Source organism: Cylas formicarius, unplaced genomic scaffold (assembly GCF_029955315.1).
Source record: "Cylas formicarius isolate icCylForm1 unplaced genomic scaffold, icCylForm1.1 PGA_scaffold_7__23_contigs__length_41026272, whole genome shotgun sequence".
Lineage (NCBI taxonomy): Eukaryota > Metazoa > Arthropoda > Insecta > Coleoptera > Brentidae > Cylas > Cylas formicarius.
In genome coordinates, this window is record NW_026844352.1 from 11600849 (window position 1) to 11620512 (window position 19664).

Here is a 19664-nt window from a genome sequence, read left to right on the forward strand (position 1 = left end):
ATTCGGACAATTTGATGCTGTGTTTGTTTGCCTGATACATGTTCTTCAATTCTAACGTTTAAGGGTTTTTTTTTCTCTTGAGTCGATATTTCTAGCTTTGTTCTTGTCTACTCCTTAATGTCATCCGGGACTTGAATACAGTCTTAACTTTGTTTTATTTCGCTGTTCGGCTGATCTATGCCCCTCAAAAGGCGCCAATGTTAGATATTATAAGCTTCAGAGATACGTTACAATTGAAAGGACTGAAAAAAGTTGCGAAGGAAACTTAGAACTCTTGCAGAGAAGAGACGACCAAAGCGGAATAATCAGCCATCAAAGACTTACAAAATGGCGTGAACATCGAGATTGTTCCACCGGACAAGGACAACGCTACATTCATCATGGATATGCATTGGTATAATCATAAAATCGAAGAGACATTTGATAAAGGCTAGACTACTTTCTAGTGATGCTACTAGGACGACTACATCTCCACATACTAAATCACCACGGTTTTGGTTAGAAAAATCCAAAAAGATAATGTACCTTTCAGAACTTGACTGCACCCGACTCCCTCACGGGTGAACGCTGTAGTCTGGTATATAAGTCTCTTGTGGCTTCAGAATTAAAATTAACTTGAGAAACAAAACAAGGGAAGTCTCTTAATATTCCTAGTAGCTATAGTTTTATATAACCAGCCATCTTGAAATGTAGTTTGCTATCTATAGTGTGTTAGATTTCATGTTATTTGGTATATGGTTATGAATTGAAGTTATATTTCAATTTTTAAAATTATTTTATATAATAAATAAATGAATTATATGATATAATGAAATTTAAAAATACAACTATAAAACTTTGTCGCCACGCAACATATATGGTGGTTCACTTAAAAAAAATAACACATTCTTTTTTAATGATTCGGTTATAACTGGAACAATTTGATTGTACTCGTCTTACGAGTATTAAATATCTAGCAAATGCCCGGAATTCTTAGCAAATGAAGATTTTTTTTCCTTCAAGTGGCTGGACGATTTGAAGGACAAATCTATTTAAACTGCTGGTTGGGGAATTCTCGATAGCTGATAGGTCTGGAAGTCCATAAACATGTGTTTAGTAATCGCCCTAGTAGGGTCACTAGCCTTTAGCAAGTGTTTCCTCGATTTTGTTGGGGTCGTATTCCTGCATATCTATGACGAATGTAGCGTTGTCCTTATCCCTTATGAGAATCTTTATCTTCACGTCCTTTTGTAAGTCTTTGATAGTTGCTGGTTCAGCTTTGGTGGTGTACTTTTTCTTCTAATCTCCAAAACAGTTCTAACTTGCCAACGCAGGTCAACTATTTCCAGTCATTCCAGTTGTAAGGTATCTATGTAGCTTATTGGCGTCCGGGACGACATGAAGGAGGATATTACTCGAACAAAGCCGGAAACATCGAGTCAAGAGAAACAAAAGGAGTTTTAAACGTTAGATCTGAAAAACATAGGAAACACACAATGAAGGAAGAAATCCAATGGTCAGGAATCTCGGGACATGACATCAATTGGTCCGAAGCTCTCTCCACAATGAACCGCATTGGAAAAAGGATAATCGGTAGTAATACATCTGGCTGAAACGTTGTGTAAGCAAATAATAAAGACAAACGAAGTTCTGCAATCTCTTCATATTTTTAGTAGGTATTGTTTTGTATAATCAGCCATCTTGACATGATGTTTGCTATCTATAGTGTTGTTAGTTATTATTTTGTGTATATGTTTTATATAATAAAAAAATAAATTATTTGATATGATGCAACACAACTATAAAGCTTTGTTCCGAGGAAACAAATATGGTGTTTCATTAAAAAAATTAACACTTTCTTTTTTTAAATGACCCGTTGTAATTGGAACAATTTTATCGTGTTCGGAATCAATTACGGGCAAATCAATCAGTCAGTCCTCACCTTTTTCCTGTTTCCGCCTTTTCCTCTTGTTGCATATTTTGACGGCGCATACGGACAGTATGATCGCCACGATAAAAAACAAAATTCCGCCCACCACGCCCGCCGTGATAGCTTTATGCTTGACCCGGGCAGGAACCGGGAATTTTACTTCGTCACTGGTTTCGTATTTGTTCTCGTCCGAGAACGCGAAAATGCGGAAGTAATATGTTCGCCCACCGACCAGGTTTTTCACTGCAAAAAGAGCACATTTGACCGATACTAAAAATAGCGTCATGCAAAACAATCGTGATTGGGGAATTTTAAGAATTATCGGATGTTTTCCGCAGATTGGCTAAATTTTATGGAAATATAAAAAATAAAGACGTAGATCTCGGTGTTCTATAATTACTGTTAAAAATGCATGTATTTTTGACTGGTGGTGGCAGACACGATGCAATTTTTTCGAGCAAAATGTACTTGGTTATTTCTGTTTTTAAATGTTGTGTTTTAACTTTGGACATTGAATATATTTTTTTGTGGTTATACATTTTAATTAAATGGCGAAACTTTATCCAAAATATATTTACCACGCATATAATTTTAAAAAATAAACTAAAAGCTAGAGAAATATTTCTATGAAGTGCTGAATAAAATCCAATATAATGTCAATTAATATTAATTTTGGTTTTCTTCAAAACTACTTTCAGTCCAATTCTCGCACAGTTAGGTTACATTGAATTACAGTTTTTTTAAAATAAATTGTCCATTGGGTTTCAGACGGAACGATGATACTTTCCAACGATGACTATAGTCCAAGTCACACTGAGAATACACCGTAGGTGGCATAGGAAATGTATTTCAAATGGGAAAAAGTCGCACAGCGTTGGCGAAAATCGTATGACAGCCCCGGAGTCGGCTTAGTGTGTCATGCAGATAGATAACATACTATTTACAAAACTTCTGGATTCTTTCTGTGTCCGTTGTTGTTGAACCGACCACATATCAGGACGCAGGACGAATGCAGAAGTTTTGTTAATAGTATTACAGTAGTGGAAGTTTATTTGAAAAAAAAAAGATAATATCAATATAAATATATATAAATAAACACATAAACGGATAACTAATACAACGATTAGAAAAACATGTTTTGAATTTGTTTGTAAAATAAATAATAAAAACTGAGGTATCAGTGTTTAAGAGCATTAATTAATTCAATGAGGTATTAATGACGAAAATGGCCTATGGAATGATATCCCCAAATATGAAAGTTTTCTTTTATTTTACGTTCGATTTCTCACCATTGATATTTAATTCAAGAAATTAGAACAAGTAGAAGCGAGTAAGCAAATTGTAATTTTTAATATCATTTACTGTTTAGTGAATGATGGAGTTTAAGTGCAACGGTGAGTGGTGCGTCAAACTTAAGTGGTGTTAGAAAAAACAATTTTTAACATCAAGAAAGAAGCAAAACAGAATAATGACAAATTTAAAAATTATATCCAAGACAAAAGCAGACGAGTAAGTCAAATCCTCACGATTAGACATACGAAGAAGATTTTAAGAGTTTACTCCGCTAACCTTAATTCCAAATTATAAAATTATTCGAGGGGGTAAGGATTTGCCAAATGAAATGGTGTTGAATATGTGAAGCGTGGTCGCAAAAGTATAATGTTAGAGCAAACAGAGATTATTAATTAATTATTAAGGTCGTTCAACAAAGTTGACCAAGAAAATTGTAAAATCATTCATTTAGATGAGAGTTGAGTCAATGTGAGTCATACGATTAATTATGCTGGGTACGACAATGCCATAAGATCGCAGAGACGCTTTTTTAAAGGGTTTAACAATAGGTCTAAAAGAACCTAAAAAAAGAAGCCGGCGTTTTGTTCTACTCCATGCCAGGATATTCAGAAGTTTCCTACCCAGCCCCGACTAAGTTTTCTCAGCAAAGAAAGACGATATGAACGGCGAATATTTGGAGCATGGTTTGGGGAATCGCTAATTTCCATTTTACCCAACAATGGACAAAAAAATGTTACTGTTATGGATAACGCTTCCTATCATTCTTGTAAATTGAGGTATACAGTGACCACTTGAAAAAAAGCCTAAATTCAAGATTGGTTACTCGAAAAAAACATTTTCCTTGACGGCTCGTACTTGAAATCCAAACTGCTGGAAGTTGCCCACGCATACAGAAATTAATATGATAAATATAATCCTGTTCAACATAATACAGAAAAAACCCGAAAGGAAATGTGGTCCGTTGGTAATCTCGTGGATGAACTTATTATTAGCGTAAATTTTGGCGACAGTTTTGAGAGCAACATTAGCATTTTTGATCTCATCCAAGAATAAAAAAATTCACTGATTTACATAAAAATTTGGTAAAGTAAAAATATTGAGATAAAATTTGGACCCGAACGGCCAAATTTGTTTAAGGCCGAACCTAATTGTTGCTCGACACCATCGATGCTAAAGCTGGTAACGATGTGACTTGGACTATACTATACTATATATATACTATACGCCGAGTTTCAGTAACAAATTCGAGAAAAAGTGGCTAGCAAGTTAAATTGCCAAACTTCTTGTAATTTGCTGTAGACTTGTCGGAATAATTACATGAAAAAATGACTGCGGTTATATCTCAATGTTTGCTTAGCAATTATTGTATTTAAAGTGTAATGTGAAAGTTGGAGATTGGTAGAAGGCGCAACATTATTAAAAGCAAAGCATGTAATTTTAATTGGATCTACTGCAATATTGCAATCTACAGCAATATTTTTTGCGCAAGTCGACACATTGAATTATAAAATCGCCAATAATTCTCTAAAACTTTACGCTAATGGAGAAGAGATAACAGAATATGAGACTAAATGCGATGTGTAGTGCATATTTTTCCCCGCCTACTTGTTTGCTGTGGGCACGATTACTTGGTAAAACGAAGGAGAAAAGCCCTGTATAGGATTTTTGAGTTCGTCAAGGAATAAATTTTCAAAAAAATTGTTACAAAAATAAAACGGGGATTACAAACACGCTGGTGTTCATGTAAGACAAAAAAAAAGAGCCATAATATATAAATGGAGACTGTTTATAAGAACTTCAATACCTATAAATACGTTTAAAAATTATCTTACCTAAATATTGTGTATCTTCCGGTCGTATCTGAGCCTTGTTTAACGTTTTCCAGGGACCGTCAGTTCTATATTTGATTACGTAGTGTTGTATAAGGTTAGCTCTATCCAGAGGCGGCATCCACGATATGAGGAATCCGTTGCTGATTTCGGTTACCGTGAGGTTTCTGGGAACGCCGGGTTTTGGACCTATGAAAATAAATTACGTTCGATAACAAACTGCTGACGCTATAACAGTTCAAAAAGGTAACGGCAATAAATAATATGTTCAGTGAAGACATTATATAGGTATATATTTATAGCAGTAAGCTAAATCAAAACTGTTTGTAAAAATGACATTGTTCACTTTGCATCGGTAAACCTGCTTATTTTTTCCTTTTACCAAGATATTTCCTCACAAACGAATGAATTTTATTAATTTAAGAGAGAGAAATTCGCTGCCCATTGACCTACAAACAACAATATGTTGCTTACATAATAACTGATAACAACATTCCAAAAATAGATCTTCCAATACTAACTTTAACTAATTTCATTAAAATTTTCAGCTTCACTTGTACGAACGATTTGTCGCTTAAATACTAATATTTATTGTAATTTGTACTATTATTATTATGATTTTTTTAGTTTTTATTATTTTTTTGTATTTTTTTATATTTATTCAAATACCGAAGACTATAAACGACCAAATCTCTTTAATACGATTAATTGGCGATTTTGATTGTAGTAGCAGAGAAGTTGCTGCAGAGTTTAACAGGAAAAGCTAGAAATCCAACAAATCCACGTACTAGATTTATAGAGATTTATCATCTCAGCTGAAGGATAAAATCAAAAGATATTTCATCAGTCACAAAATCAAGTCCTATAAACCAAAGCTCTTACATATATTAAACGAATAGGTTATTGTTATTGTTCCCAAGGAAATTTTTTCTTTTTTTTAGTTAACAGAATTGTAGGAAGCTATAGTAAATCTTCCTCTCAATGTGCGACAGAAGATGTATTTTCAGCTGGATGGTGCATCGATTCACAATTCAATTATTGTATAGAGTACTTTTTATTAGCTCCAACTTAACTCTTCAGCACAGAATGAGAATGGTAAGATGCTAAATCTTCTCTGTCTTGCTTTATGGAAGCGGAGAGCTGGACACGCGATGTTCGAATAGAAAATAGATTAGAAGCTTTCGAGATGTATTATGTACAGAAGAATACTACGGATTTCATTTCTACAAAAAATCAACAAAATTGTTCTTAATCACATGTTTATAGTTGCGTTTTCTTTTGGCACTTAAGGAGTCGACTAGAATATTTTCGTTTCACTTTAGATTTAGTGTGGAGCTCATCTCGATTGATCTCCGGCATTTTTCTGGCATGGATATTCTGTAATATACCCAAATACTCTCGCGAGTTGTTGGACACAGTAAAACACAGAAAGATTTAGTATTTGGTCACATTATGAGGAGCGAAAGATGTGGATTTCTGATGCTGATAATAGAAGGCAAAGCCGCTAAAACTCGCGGCGTAAATATCTCAGAAAGTGGTTTAACCGCTCATTAATAGAAATATTCCTTCGCAAGAAAAGGGAGTAGTAAGTAGAAGAAGAAGAAGAACCAAAAATGGCCTCCGAGGTCTCTTGGATGTTTATTGTTGGGGAGGTCCAGAAATCGAGACGAAGGACTAGTCGAGCGAGATAACATTTAATAAATTGTTATTTATACTATGAAAATTGTTGTTTTAATTATTTTCTTAAATTTAATCAGTTGCTAAAACATATTTTTTTTCTTAAAATAAAATAATTATTCCTTTGTGTTAGCGTCAATTATTGTATTGAAGAAATTAAATGACATGAATTTCACTATTAAATTTACCATATTGTAGAGATTTTTCTTTCCAGGGCACAGTAATTTATCCTGCGTCGGTTGTTGATGAATCAAGCTTGTTGACGTTTGGCCAACCAACATGTTGGTTTCCTCAATGCAAGTTTGATTTATAAAATCCAGAAAATTTGTAAAAATAATATTACAGTAGCATGTGGAACTTTCTTTTAAAAATGAACTTTTTCCGATATCTCGAATGCGAAGCAAAATATCCAAAACTGACCCTGTTTGGGGATTCGCAGTAGGCCGCGTATAACAATTAAATTGCCGTTGAGTATCTTCAAAAATGTGTGTATGACTGCGCAAAACTTCAAAACTGTGTAGATAGCCAAAACATATGAGTGTCCTTATCTTAAATGCGATTCACTGTATAAATATGAGATGATTTAAAGCTGGTAACTGGTTATTACAGATTCAGATTGACAGATAAGATACTGGTAAATACCGACCGGGACAAACCAAAGTCGGGAGTTGCTTAACCTTTCAATTGTATTTTAAGCTATTTCTCCTTTTTTGTTTTGGGAACACCACTTCACTGAAATGGAAAGCACTTTAGCTACTTAATAGTACAATACCATTTTTCCAAGAAAGTAGTTCCAAAAAAACAAACATATTTCTCATAACAAGAAAAAACTAAAGAACGAAGTTGTAATCCAAACCTAAACTTTGACCAAATATTTTAGACGTTTTACAGGGGTATTAACTTAAATGTTAACCGAAGGGAAACCAAAAGTTTCATCAGGGTTATTACCAAATTATCACTTTAAATCCTATAGTTAGTCTGGATCGAATAAACGTCTATTAATAGCCGAATAGCTTGTGTGACTTTCCTTCCGCTGAGCGTAGGTTTGTTAAGGAGCAAAGTCGTACAATACTAAAAATCTTAAATCCTCAAATCTTTTAGAAATACGACAACATTTCGAAGACATGCACTAACAAATGCGCTTTAAACTTTAAAACTATCCGCCAAAAGAAATACCGATAAGCTCCGCAGGCGAGTGGTTTAAGACGCCTATTATGGCGATGGTTTCGGTGGAGAACTATAGGATGTAAGAAAAGGATAAAGTGGAGGTGAAGTAGGATTTAAAGTTGTTTTAAAAATGTAGAGTTTTGAGTGGGCTAAAGTTTATGCCCCAGTTGTTGGCACAATAAACCTGATATAAGATAGCGTTAGAGTTGAAAAACGAACTTTGGATTTCCGAAAACCAGAATTACAAGAAAAGGAGAAATGGTTTGAAAAATTGACCTATAATCGATCGTTGCTGCTGCCGACGGCTTGCTTTAAGAAAAATGTGAAAGTAATAACAAAAAATACTTTGGAATTAAAAAAAAAACATTATTCCATGTCTAGTATATTCCTAATAGAAACGTCCATGTCTTTTAGAAAAAACGTAAATCTTATTTTTATAATAGATCTATTAGATTAGTAGTAGATTTCTGACGCTTCATGAGTTGATTAGTTGATAATATGCCAGTTAAAAATAAATAGGAGGAGAATGAACTTTGATTTTTTTTAAATTGTTTTCAAGTTGCTTTCTGGATTACCCCAAGTAGAGTAAAAGTAAAGAAATTTATTTATCATGACAAAAAATTATGATTAGTGTAATTCTAATTTCTTGGTTAAAGCTTAATATTTAATACTTAAATGATTTTGTATATGAATTTGGATAGGTTTTTTTTAGAAGTTACGAATGTTTAAAGAAAATATTGTATGAAGTCAATAATAATATCAATGATTCCAATAACAATTATATAGAAAAATGAAGCAAACGACGAGAACATCATATTCTCCCATTTATATAAGAGGAAGAAGACAGTCCCTATTACTAGTCGTCTTTTTCTATTGTAAAATTTTCCTCACTTTTCTATCACTCCGTTAATGCTTTGTCACCTTTGATCCCCATTTACTACTATTTAAGGGTTATTACAGTGGGCAAAAGTTAGGTGCTGAGAAAGAATTTGTAATAAATAAACCATACACACAATAATACCTTACCAGATTATTAAAAATTATCATCAATAAAATATATGTTAAACCTCTTTGCCCTTTCTTGAATGAATGAATAATATGTATGTATGTCAAATTGCCGTTCTTTCGGTTATGTATTGTTTAATAGTCAGTGCTGTCATGCATGTCATGTTAATTAATTAATTATTTATTTATATATTAATTTCCTCGTAAGTACCCATGGGTTCGATCCAAAAAATACCTCAATGGGGCCGAAATATAGCTTTTGCACCCATTTTATATCGCCTTCTACTAGTTAAATATTTTTTGACCGTCAATAATAATGTTAATGATTCCAGGAATAATTATATCGAAAAATGAAGAAATCAAAGGACGACAATATCCTATTCTCCCATCTCTGGCTACTATCTGAACAGACATAAAAGGAAGAGGAGCGCCGTCACCGCAGAGTACTACAATTCCACGGAAGCGAAATAATGCTTCGGTACTGTTTCGGTAACTGACATGGTAACGGCTATTGTTCTCAGCGAAAGTTATGTGTTACTTTGTTAAGAAAGCATTTGGTGTTGTTTTTATGGAATAAAATCAATCGCACATACCCCAATTATATTTTCTTAGTGCCGAAAAGCTGGTAGTAATTAATATTGGAATATAACAAATAAATAAAAAATATATTACAAAAAATATATTACACGACACTTTTCTTGCATCTCTACATGGATGAAAAATATGTATGTATGTCAAATTGCCGTTCTTTCGTTTCTGTATTGTTTAGTAGTCTGTGCTGTCACGCACGCCATGTTAAGTAATTAATTATAAATTAATTTCCTCGGAAGTACCCAGGAGTCTGATTCACTTCGACCTCAAGGGGCTCCATATGTACCAACTTTTGCATCCATTTTACCTCGCCTTCTAGTTAAATGCCGGGGCAATATCTTGGTACGAGGGAACATGCTGCGATATATTCATGCATGCACATTTTGGCAAAAATATCAACGCTGCATGCTTATCTCTCATGCGTTTGTCTTACCCGAATCATCGTTTGGAGTTAGAAAGGGCGTGGGGGTCATTTGAACTTTATGTGGCAATCCGACGTCTTTTCATGAAAAACGATTAAACGTAAGAATCTCCTAAACAAAATCACTTGCGCGCGGGCACTCACCCACAGTTCTAACGGTAATTATGTTGCTCATCATGCCGTCCCCGAGGGCGTTTTTGCCGATCACCTGGAACTCGTACGTAGTACCTGGCGCCAGTCTGTTGATGGTCACCTGGGTACTTCCCGACGGTGTTACGGGGATGGTCTGCCAATCGGGCGCTCCGTGTTCCCTGTACCAGATCGTGTAATCCTGTTTGTAATCCGGACCACCGCTGTAACCTAAAATGGAAAATCCCATTAAATATAATTAAATCGAAAGTTGGACGACGATGTATAACCTGGCATCCAGCTCAGAGTAACGGAGAATTCCGTAGCCGTAGCCGTGAGATTGTACGGGGCGTGGGGCTGGGTACCCTCTACAACTAGCTGAGAAGCCGTCACTATGGTAGCTACTTCGTTCGTGGCTGCGCATTGATAGAATCCGAAGTCAGACCGGCGCAGACTATCGATTGTGATGTTGCCGCCGATAATCTTCACCCGATTTTTGGGCAAAGGTGCACCTGGAGCAGGAAAAAGCACAGATGAAAGGATATTATTTCCTTTTGGGAAGCGAACATTATCGAAAGGCTTAGGAAAATGTTTAGATTAATGAGAAAACAAAACTGTATTTTTACTGATGTATGTAAATAATCTTACAAGAAAGTAAAATAAAGCATTCAAACGATAATTGTCTCATTAACTTGAATAATTTAATAATAAAATGGGAAATTCCGTCGAGTTCCGCTCATTTTCGGAGTGTCAAGCCTAGGTGAACTTTGTGCAAAAGAAAGCGTAATTGGAAAAATTTTTAACTCCATTCTATTTTTCAAAAGAAATAGTCCCTTGATCACTAGAAAACTTTTTTTTGCCGCTTTTATTCGGAAGAGATGAACTTGATCAGTACCGAAAAGGGTAGAAAAAAAAAATTATGAAGGTTATGTTCTATATTGTGGCAAGACAAAAATCTAACCAGTATTCGCCCAGCTTCATAGAAGTTCCGCCAATATGCCTTAAGGAAAATAATTTATTTATTTACATTTATTTGTTTACATACACTGCTCAACAGGATCAAACCCAATTATAGAGCAGGAGAACACCAACTACATTTAATCAGAATTACAAAATTATTTACAAAGTATAAACACCACCACGCAAATACACTAATATTGCAAAAAAGATGATCCGCAACAAAATGAACATAAGAAAAATACTAATGAAGGAAATTACTCAACTGCGAAGGCAACGAAATTGCAATAAGACTAGGCATAACAGAATTTTAGCCTTATGCTACTCAAACTGCAATTAAAAATGTCTAAATCGCTGGTATTGGAAATGTTGCACATATTATATAAGGGAGAGAACTTCAAGACATTAGTCCTCGCGGTGGGAAGGTAAAAGATAGCAGAGTATGGCGATGCTAACCGCGGAACCATGAAATTCAGCTGCTCAAGTAAGTCAGGACAATTTACCGAATTATGAATCAGCTTGTATAACAAAACTTGTGACAAATACTCGCGCCTGGTCTGCAGAGAGTCCATCGAAAACAAATTCAACAACTCAGTCTGAGGGACACCCTCTTCAGGATAAGATCAATGAGTTTTATAATACATATATTTTAGAAATCGCCTTTGAATGGACTCCAAGTTCTGCGAACGAACGCTATAACTTCGAGCGAATAAAAGCGGTAAACAAAAGCTTTATCGAGTTATGTGAAGCAAAAAACCTAAAGTTTTAGATGAGCTTGCCACTATTCACTGAATTTGATCGACAAACGACAACTTTTTATCGAATATTACACCTAGGTCACGCACTGAGTCCGGTCTAGCGAGAGATGTTGAGCCAAAAGGTCAAAGAGAATTGGGGACGATTTCAAACAGTAAGTTATGACACTACATTTGTTAATGTTAAGAGGCATCATTTTGTTGTTACACGACAGATTTAGAATCTTCAGATCATGTTGCAGTCGAATGCAATCAAGAAAATGATTTATGACAGCATAAAATTTTAAGTCATCCGCATAAAGAAGGTATTTGAAGGAAAGGTCCAGCCCTAGGTCATTAATAAATAGAATGAACAATAGGGGCCCTAGGACGGAGCCCTGTGGCACACCCATACATTATATTCGCTCGAACTGAAACCATTCACGAAAACGTACTGCCTGCGGTTAGTTAAGTATGATTCCGTCAACGTGAGTAAAGAGGAGGAAAATCCAATTCTAGATAATTTGTTTAACAGAATGCTGTGATCTAGTCTGTCAAAAGCTTTTGTTAAATCTACATAAATGACATCCAGCTGTGCATGGTCATCAATGGCATTAGCTATATCCTGCGTGATAAAACCGTGCTGTTTCGAACCGCAGCTGTTGACTCGTCGCCGGGTAAATAACATTATAGAGAAGGATTTCGAATACCTTGAGGAAGTTGCATATTATCGAGATGGGTCTATAATTACTGATGACATTCTTGTCTGATTTCTTATGAACTGGACAAACTCTGGAAGTTTTCCACGACTCAGGAATGCGGCTGGACTGAAGACAGAGATTAAATAATCGCTGAAGTGGCTTGGCGAGTACATAAGCGCAGTCCTTTAAAAGCAGTGGTGGTATGAGATCTGGTCCTGCGGTCAACTTGGGCTTTAATTTATTACAAGCAGATATCACTTCATCTTCGGCAACATTCCGAACATCTATGACCTTAATAATTCAGAAAGCCACTTGACTTGTTATCCAAAGGTAGGTTAGATCTAGGAATAAACGATTGTTTAAAGAAATCTGCGAAACCATTAACGATATCAGATGGTTTGTTGAATTCACAATCCTAATGGGTGATAGAATCGGGAACGCCAGCGGCATCCTTTTTGTTTTTCACAAATGTCCAAAATCTAGATGGATCGCTCTTTATCTGAGATTAGATTCTCTCAATATACCCTTGATAGGCAGTATCGACTTCGGTTCTAATTCATTTCCTTAGGTTTGTGAACTGTGCGGAAATCTCATCGTTAGGGGCCTTTCTCATTTTTCTGTGCAGTTTATTCTTTTTTTTAATGTAACGTATTATAGAACTAGTGTACCATGAGGGTAATCTATTTGAGTAATTGGTATATCTTGGAACACATTCATTAAAAAATTGGCTGCAAATTAAGTCATTACGATTGTTCACATTACGAACAAAGTTGAACTGCGACAGGCTAAGGGTATGCATAAAATTGATGAGCACAATGGTTTGTGCATTTCTTTCGCCAGAATCTAAGAACTGCGAGTACTTGGCGAGATTAAAATCCCCCAGAATTAAAAACGTATTATTATGTAGGTAGACTAAGGACAAGAAGAATTGTAACATATTCTCTAAGTCATCGACGGCCACTGGAGGAGGAATATAAACGACAAAGACGAATAGTACAGTGTGGTGGAGTACTAGCCTAACACCAGTCAAGTTGACACGGGGAGAGGCCAAGATGTGCCTGGAATGAAACTGCCGCTCAAAGGAGGAGATTCCGCTATCCACAGCGATCAGCACACCACCTCCCTTCGACAGACCAGTTGCAGGGACACGTCTGTCCGAGTGATATACATTGTAATTATTAGCAAAAACTTCACAGTCAGAGATAGATGAGCCAAACCATGTTTTGGTTCAGTACAATGAGATTATAGTGATTTTGAGCAGAAGAATTAAGAACTTCGCTACACTTGCTTCGCAGGCCGCGCGTATTTTGATAGTATATAATTAATAAGTTGTCAACGTGAGACGGCAGGATTGGATTGGGTGACAGATTGTTCGCGAGTGACAAAGAAGTCGACTGTGGTTGCTATTGACAAAGTAAATCATCTTTAAGCCTGTTGACAGCACTGTCATAAGCCGTACATTTTTTAATATCCCACGCCGCATGACTAGGGTCGATACCACTGTATTTGCCCCCATGGTCCTTAAGTTTTACACAGTTTGAGCAGCTCAATTTCACGTTCTTACAAGCATTTACGTCATGGCCCTCACCGCATCGCGGACACGAATGAGGGTTACAGTACTTGGAGGATTGATGAAGCAGCGATACATTTCGATTCCATCAAAAACACAGCAGGAATTATATCCCACGAAGAGATTGCCCGCTGAAATGGCCCTATCATAAGTGTCCCTGTCCAACTGCACAACTGCCTGAAATATATTTGTGTTTTTCCTAGTTGTAGAGATTTTCACAACTTTGCACAAAGACGAGTTTTTAATAAGTTCAGAATTTTGCTTCTTCAAAGCACAAAGGAGAGCCTCCCCATCGTACGTATTATCGAAACCAACAACACCCACTCTGAGATAATCATTGTGTAATTCGCGAATTTCATAAGTGCGGGGAAGTTTTTTGGTAGCCGGTCTCTTCATCCTATCCACATCCTGAGGATTTTTGCACCTAAGCAAAATGCCACCGTTGTTCACATGTTTGATTTTTGAGAATTGTAGATCATAAGTTATGGGGTCGATATTCTCTCTCATATCTTGCTTTGTCTGCGTATTAGGCTGAAACTGGTCCTTGGGACGTATTAGGAGTTCAGGTTGCGAGTTTTTAATATCTGTGAATATTTCGCTAGTTGAACTTTTGGCTTTCCAGCGATACTCAATTTATCAGCGGCTAACAAAAGGAAATCATTTTTTAGTGATTCGAAAGTGTCCGACAGTGTTTGTAAAGCCATCTGAACCTTTTCCTCAATAACTTTGTTCAGAGCAGGTCTGTCCAGCGAGATGCAGTTTAGAACACAACCATCGCATTTCCAAAACAAGCCCTTAGATTCAGACAAAATATTGACAAGGTCGGCGTTTTTGTGAATGCAGGTTGAATGGCTCGCTTTTTACACTCACAGTAAGAAACTCGCTTCCTTGTATTAATTAACGCATCGCAAACAACGCACAACGACATTCTTGCCGGATACAAACTGGTATTCGTACAAAAAAGTTTCCCACTTGCATGGACAAAACCCGATGCCAAACGTAATAAGCACTATTCTCGTAATATTCCGCAAAACCAGGAGCACCAACGAAAACGTGTTGACCATACGTAGGCCGAACAACAAACAAATAATCATGCATATTGCAAATAAAGAGGATATGAATTCGGTCTAATACTATGTAGGTACTTATCGCCTAATTTTTAGTCCGTTAAAATATTTTTTCCCTTGGCACACCATTTTCAGTGTTGGTGACTGGCGAATAATGATCAATCCCGGGTGTACTATCTGCGCTCGATAAAAAGAAAGAATTTTGCAATGAAAGCAATATCAAACAATTAAATTAGTATTAGCTATAGTCTGTCTAAATTTTCATGGTGCTGGCTTTAGTCCGCAATTATATAAGTTGATTTTACTTGGTTCCATAAATGTTCTATGGGGTTAAACATGCAATGCTATGGAGGAAGACGTAAAACAGTATGTCCAGCCTGTTCAGCCAAATTATCGCATATATACTATTTTTTAATTGTAATTGTAACTGAATGAAAATAAATATCATTTTCTAACAAATCTTCCTTGATTTCAGTTTTTAAATATGATGAGGCTGGTGCTTTGCGTAACAGACGGCTGTGGTAGCTTGGGAATATTTTTTAAAAGATTATTTTAAAACCAATTTTCAAAAAGTTCGGCATCCGAGCTAGAATCCTTAATATTCTTGGCAGAAAACAGCAAGCAGTTTGAGACAAATCCGTCGTCTGACCCCGCATGTTTTATGGTGATGCTTTTTCCTGTATTTGAAAGTACTTTCGTCTAACACTTTTGAGTGGAAGTCACCCATCCTTTGGATACCGTGTCGTGTTTATCGAACCATGTTTTATAGATGTAAATTATGGATCTGTTGTCTAATCTATATCTTTTAATTTCTTGATGGTAATTAAATCTCCAAGTGCTTAACCTGCGTGATTCCGTTACTATTTGCCTTTTGTCTATTTTTCGGAACTTAAATTATATTTTACAAACAACTCTATGGAGGGTGGCACGGCTTACATTTATATTAGTTTCATCTTCTTCTAGTTTCTTTTTCAGGTAAGAACAACATCCGTTTGATAAAGACAATATATTTTCCTTCTTCCTGATCACTACTGTCTATATGGTCAGTTTAAAAATCACTATGTTTATTATTTTTCTTCAATTCTTCACTATTATTAATATCCTCTATCGACGATATTGGCGTTTTTGTAAGTAGACAGATTTCTTTTAAAGTTTCTTGTTTAGTAAGTCCAATACTGATTAAAGTTTCAACATATAATAATAAAAGAAATATACCTGGCCCACCGTTGCCTGGTCACCCAAGTAAAAATAATTTTTTTGTTAATGGCTTTACCCAATAACAATAAGTAATAAAATCGTTAAAGTTTTATTGGAGAGAGTCCGTCGAAAGCCAACACGATAAATATTGAAACAGACTATATTATCTGCGGTCAATAAAAAGAAAGAATTTTGCAATGAAAGCAATGTCAATCAATGAAATTGGTATTATTATATATTAGTATTCGTTAGGTCACTAGACAGTAGGAGTAGAATATACCTAGAATATTTAGGTCTTCCGACGTTTTTTAAGGGTCTCAGAATGGGACGAATAAAGGCTCTTGCCTGATTTAGTGTTATTTAAATATAAGTTTTATTAAATTTTGTTGCCGAATGATGTTTAGAAATATTAGACAATTTATTTGGGCTACCAACATCGTCTGCATTGATTGGGTCTATTACCCCATCAAAAAGAAAAAGAAATATTTGGTGGAGTTAAATTTAACGATCTGGGTGGCGAATTTTGAAACTCATTTCATTGTTGTTGTCTTTCTTGCTTTGACACTTGGCGTTTGGCAGCCGTCGCGATAACGGAACTGTTGTCGGATGAAGCTATGTCATTGATTTGATATTTACTTCCTCTAATTTCAATATTAGTTGCTTGATTTGGTTAACAATAGAATTTGACAGGGTCTTATTAATAAAGTGACCAAAGCAGCTTAATCCTGTCTAAAGTCGCAAGCTAACTAATCAATAAACTTTACAGCAAAAGTAGACCAAATTGCCAATTTAAATTAATTATATGTAATAATGTGAAAGTGCGAAGTCTTACTTCAAAGTGTAATTAATAAACCCAACCAAAATTCTAAATATAATTTTGGAAAAGCGAACGTTGGATGGCGACAAGCGATACGAACATCAAAACCACATACCATCACGCCGTTGCCACTGTATGGTCGGCTTCTGAGTTCCCTCAGCTTCGACCGCGTCGCAATGCATTTCCACAGTTTCGCCTACTTTCCTTTGATACATCGCTTCCGGTTCGATGGTGAATACCGGCGGCTTTCTCACAAGCACTTCCATTTGCCCGGAACTTCCCTGCGTTCCTTGAGCATTGTACGGGGTACACGTATAACGGCCCTGAAACAATTGCTTTCTAAATATTTTCCAGTTTAGATTTCAATTTTAAATATATTTTGAACTCACAGAAGGTTAAAATTTTGGTTACAATTTGGGAGAGCTCTAAGTAATACGCACGGAACGCCAACACATTCATGGTGGGTGTGTGAAATCTGGCCAGAACCACATTCGATATCCAGTCATTTTGTAACTGCACAAATTTTCGGACAATTTTTTTTCCAATAGCGATACAATTTATTAAATTAAAGTTTCAAGTTTTCGGTAGTATTAATATTTCAAACTAGAGATCGAAGCGTTATCGAAATTTATAGTTAGTTTGTAAATTTTGATTGTTTTTGAATTGTTATCACTTAGTTCCAGATGTTTATTCGATTAGTCCGTTTGTCTTTATACGCAAATAAGTGTACCTAATTATTTAGGTTTTGAAAAAAAGAAGCTTGCAGATTTATTCGTTCTAATAATCAAATTTTCGTGTGTTTATTTTACTATGAAACTATTGTATAGACACTATTGTTTGCATTGACGTAGAAGTAGCGAACGCGTAAATATTTGCATGCGTGGTAGACTACGGCAAAATTGATTTTCTCAATGATAAATTAATTTTTTGCGTGGACTGTGCTAATTAAGTAAAATATTTTTGGAGAATAATAATTACCTAATCTATATATACAATATGTATACATACACTTACACATACACATACATTTAAAGTTAAAAAAAATCCTTGAAGGTTTTAACTTTGAAAATTTACTTGTATACTCTATGCCTTAGATAATGGTGCAGCGTATTTTTGTCAGATTTTCACGAAATTATATATTATGACATGACAATTGTTTCGACAACACCGTGTCTTTATCAAATGTAATATTTACAAACTACCTGCTACTATATATACCGAAAAATGACCATAAAACCATAATTAATGTTATTGTGAGAATTTAAGTTCAATAAAGGAGAGGTATTTAAATCTAATTGATCGTTAAGCAATACATTTGAATGTCTCATTTTGTTAATCTCCATGGCTGCTAATAAATTTAATTTTTTCCTTTTTGTGGCTGTATGTAAAATATCAAAATTGTCGTCAAAAATGTGTTTTTCTGTGTTTAAGTGTGTAGCATAATTAGAATGTAAACTATTGTTTTTAAACGCTCTTTTATGCTCGTTAATGCGTTTCTTGAAGGATCTACCTGTTTGTCCAATGTAATTTTAGGACAAGATCCACATTTCGACATTTCGTTTTATTGTTTTTTGTATTTTTGTACTTCAACGTGGATTTATTATATTACAAATTTGCCACCAATATACTGGGTACATTATGCAACAAGTCTGATAAACGCTATGTTAGTCATGAGTCTGATTTGGCAGAGCGGAGCACAGTCGAGCGAAGACCATGCAACGACTGTCTGAAGAAGTTTATCAACGTGTTGCATAGTATAATTTTTCTGTTTCATAAACTTTCCATTAAAATTTGTAAAAAATCAAAAATAAGATGTTTTTTTTTGAGTCGGAGCATAAGAGTACAGCAGGCTTTATGATAAAGAATAGATGAAAATATTGTATTCTGGAAAACCTAGAATATGTAATTAGCTAATCTAGTACCGAATCATTTATATCACCAACTTTAAACCTTTTCTGATCAAAAATTGTCTTTATCTTTTACTTCCAAATCCTCTTAAGTCTCATTTTGCATTGAATTTGAATTACTTTATTTGACTTTATAAGCGAATATCAACATTGTGACGCTAATTAGACATGTGAAGTGTTAATCAACAACGCAATGACTTTTTGCAGCTATTCTGATTTGATTTTGTTACCAAGGCATTGCTTCATTTGTCTAAAAAGAAGAAAATAACAATAATTGAAAAGTATTTAGTTTCTGAGCACACCCAAATGGGGTGAGACACTATGCACTCTAATATTGAAAATCAGTAATCAGATGATTTATACTCTTGATCTGGGCGAACGAATTTTAAAGACTGCTCCAAATGATTATTTTTTTACTTCCATTTTTCCAGGACTACGAGTCGAAGATGCAACCGTTAGCAACTTGTATGGCTAATGAAGGTTTCGTGTGCATTAAAACAAACTTTATTCATGACTAACCAATAAATAAGTTAATGACACTGAAAAAATATCATAAGCTATAAAAAAGCCGAAAAAGCTTTATAGAATTTTTTGGAGCTTTGCTATTTTTTGAATATTATTGTAATTATGATTCATCTTGTAGACATAATAAAATTTGTAATATTGAAAAATTTTGCTTTAAATAAACGTTAA

At 35.1% G+C, this 19664-nt stretch overlaps 1 protein-coding gene across 4 annotated transcripts in view; it reads right to left on the reverse strand.

The window, feature by feature from the left end:
• The window catches only part of LOC132705471 (protein turtle), a 207336-nt gene that overhangs the window by 17423 nt on the left and 170249 nt on the right, over positions 1-19664 (reverse strand). For 3 of the 4 annotated variants that reach the window (XM_060676059.1, XM_060676057.1, XM_060676058.1), the window contains 6 exons: positions 17180-17387; positions 10312-10533; positions 10037-10252; positions 9905-9970; positions 5035-5220; positions 1922-2152 (listed from right to left, as the gene is read on the reverse strand). In XM_060676059.1, coding sequence (XP_060532042.1) covers positions 1922-2152; positions 5035-5220; positions 9905-9970; positions 10037-10252; positions 10312-10533; positions 17180-17387 — 1129 coding nt within the window. The remainder of the gene's footprint in view (positions 1-1921; positions 2153-5034; positions 5221-9904; positions 9971-10036; positions 10253-10311; positions 10534-17179; positions 17388-19664) is intronic. The other variant, XM_060676060.1, reaches the window with a different exon arrangement.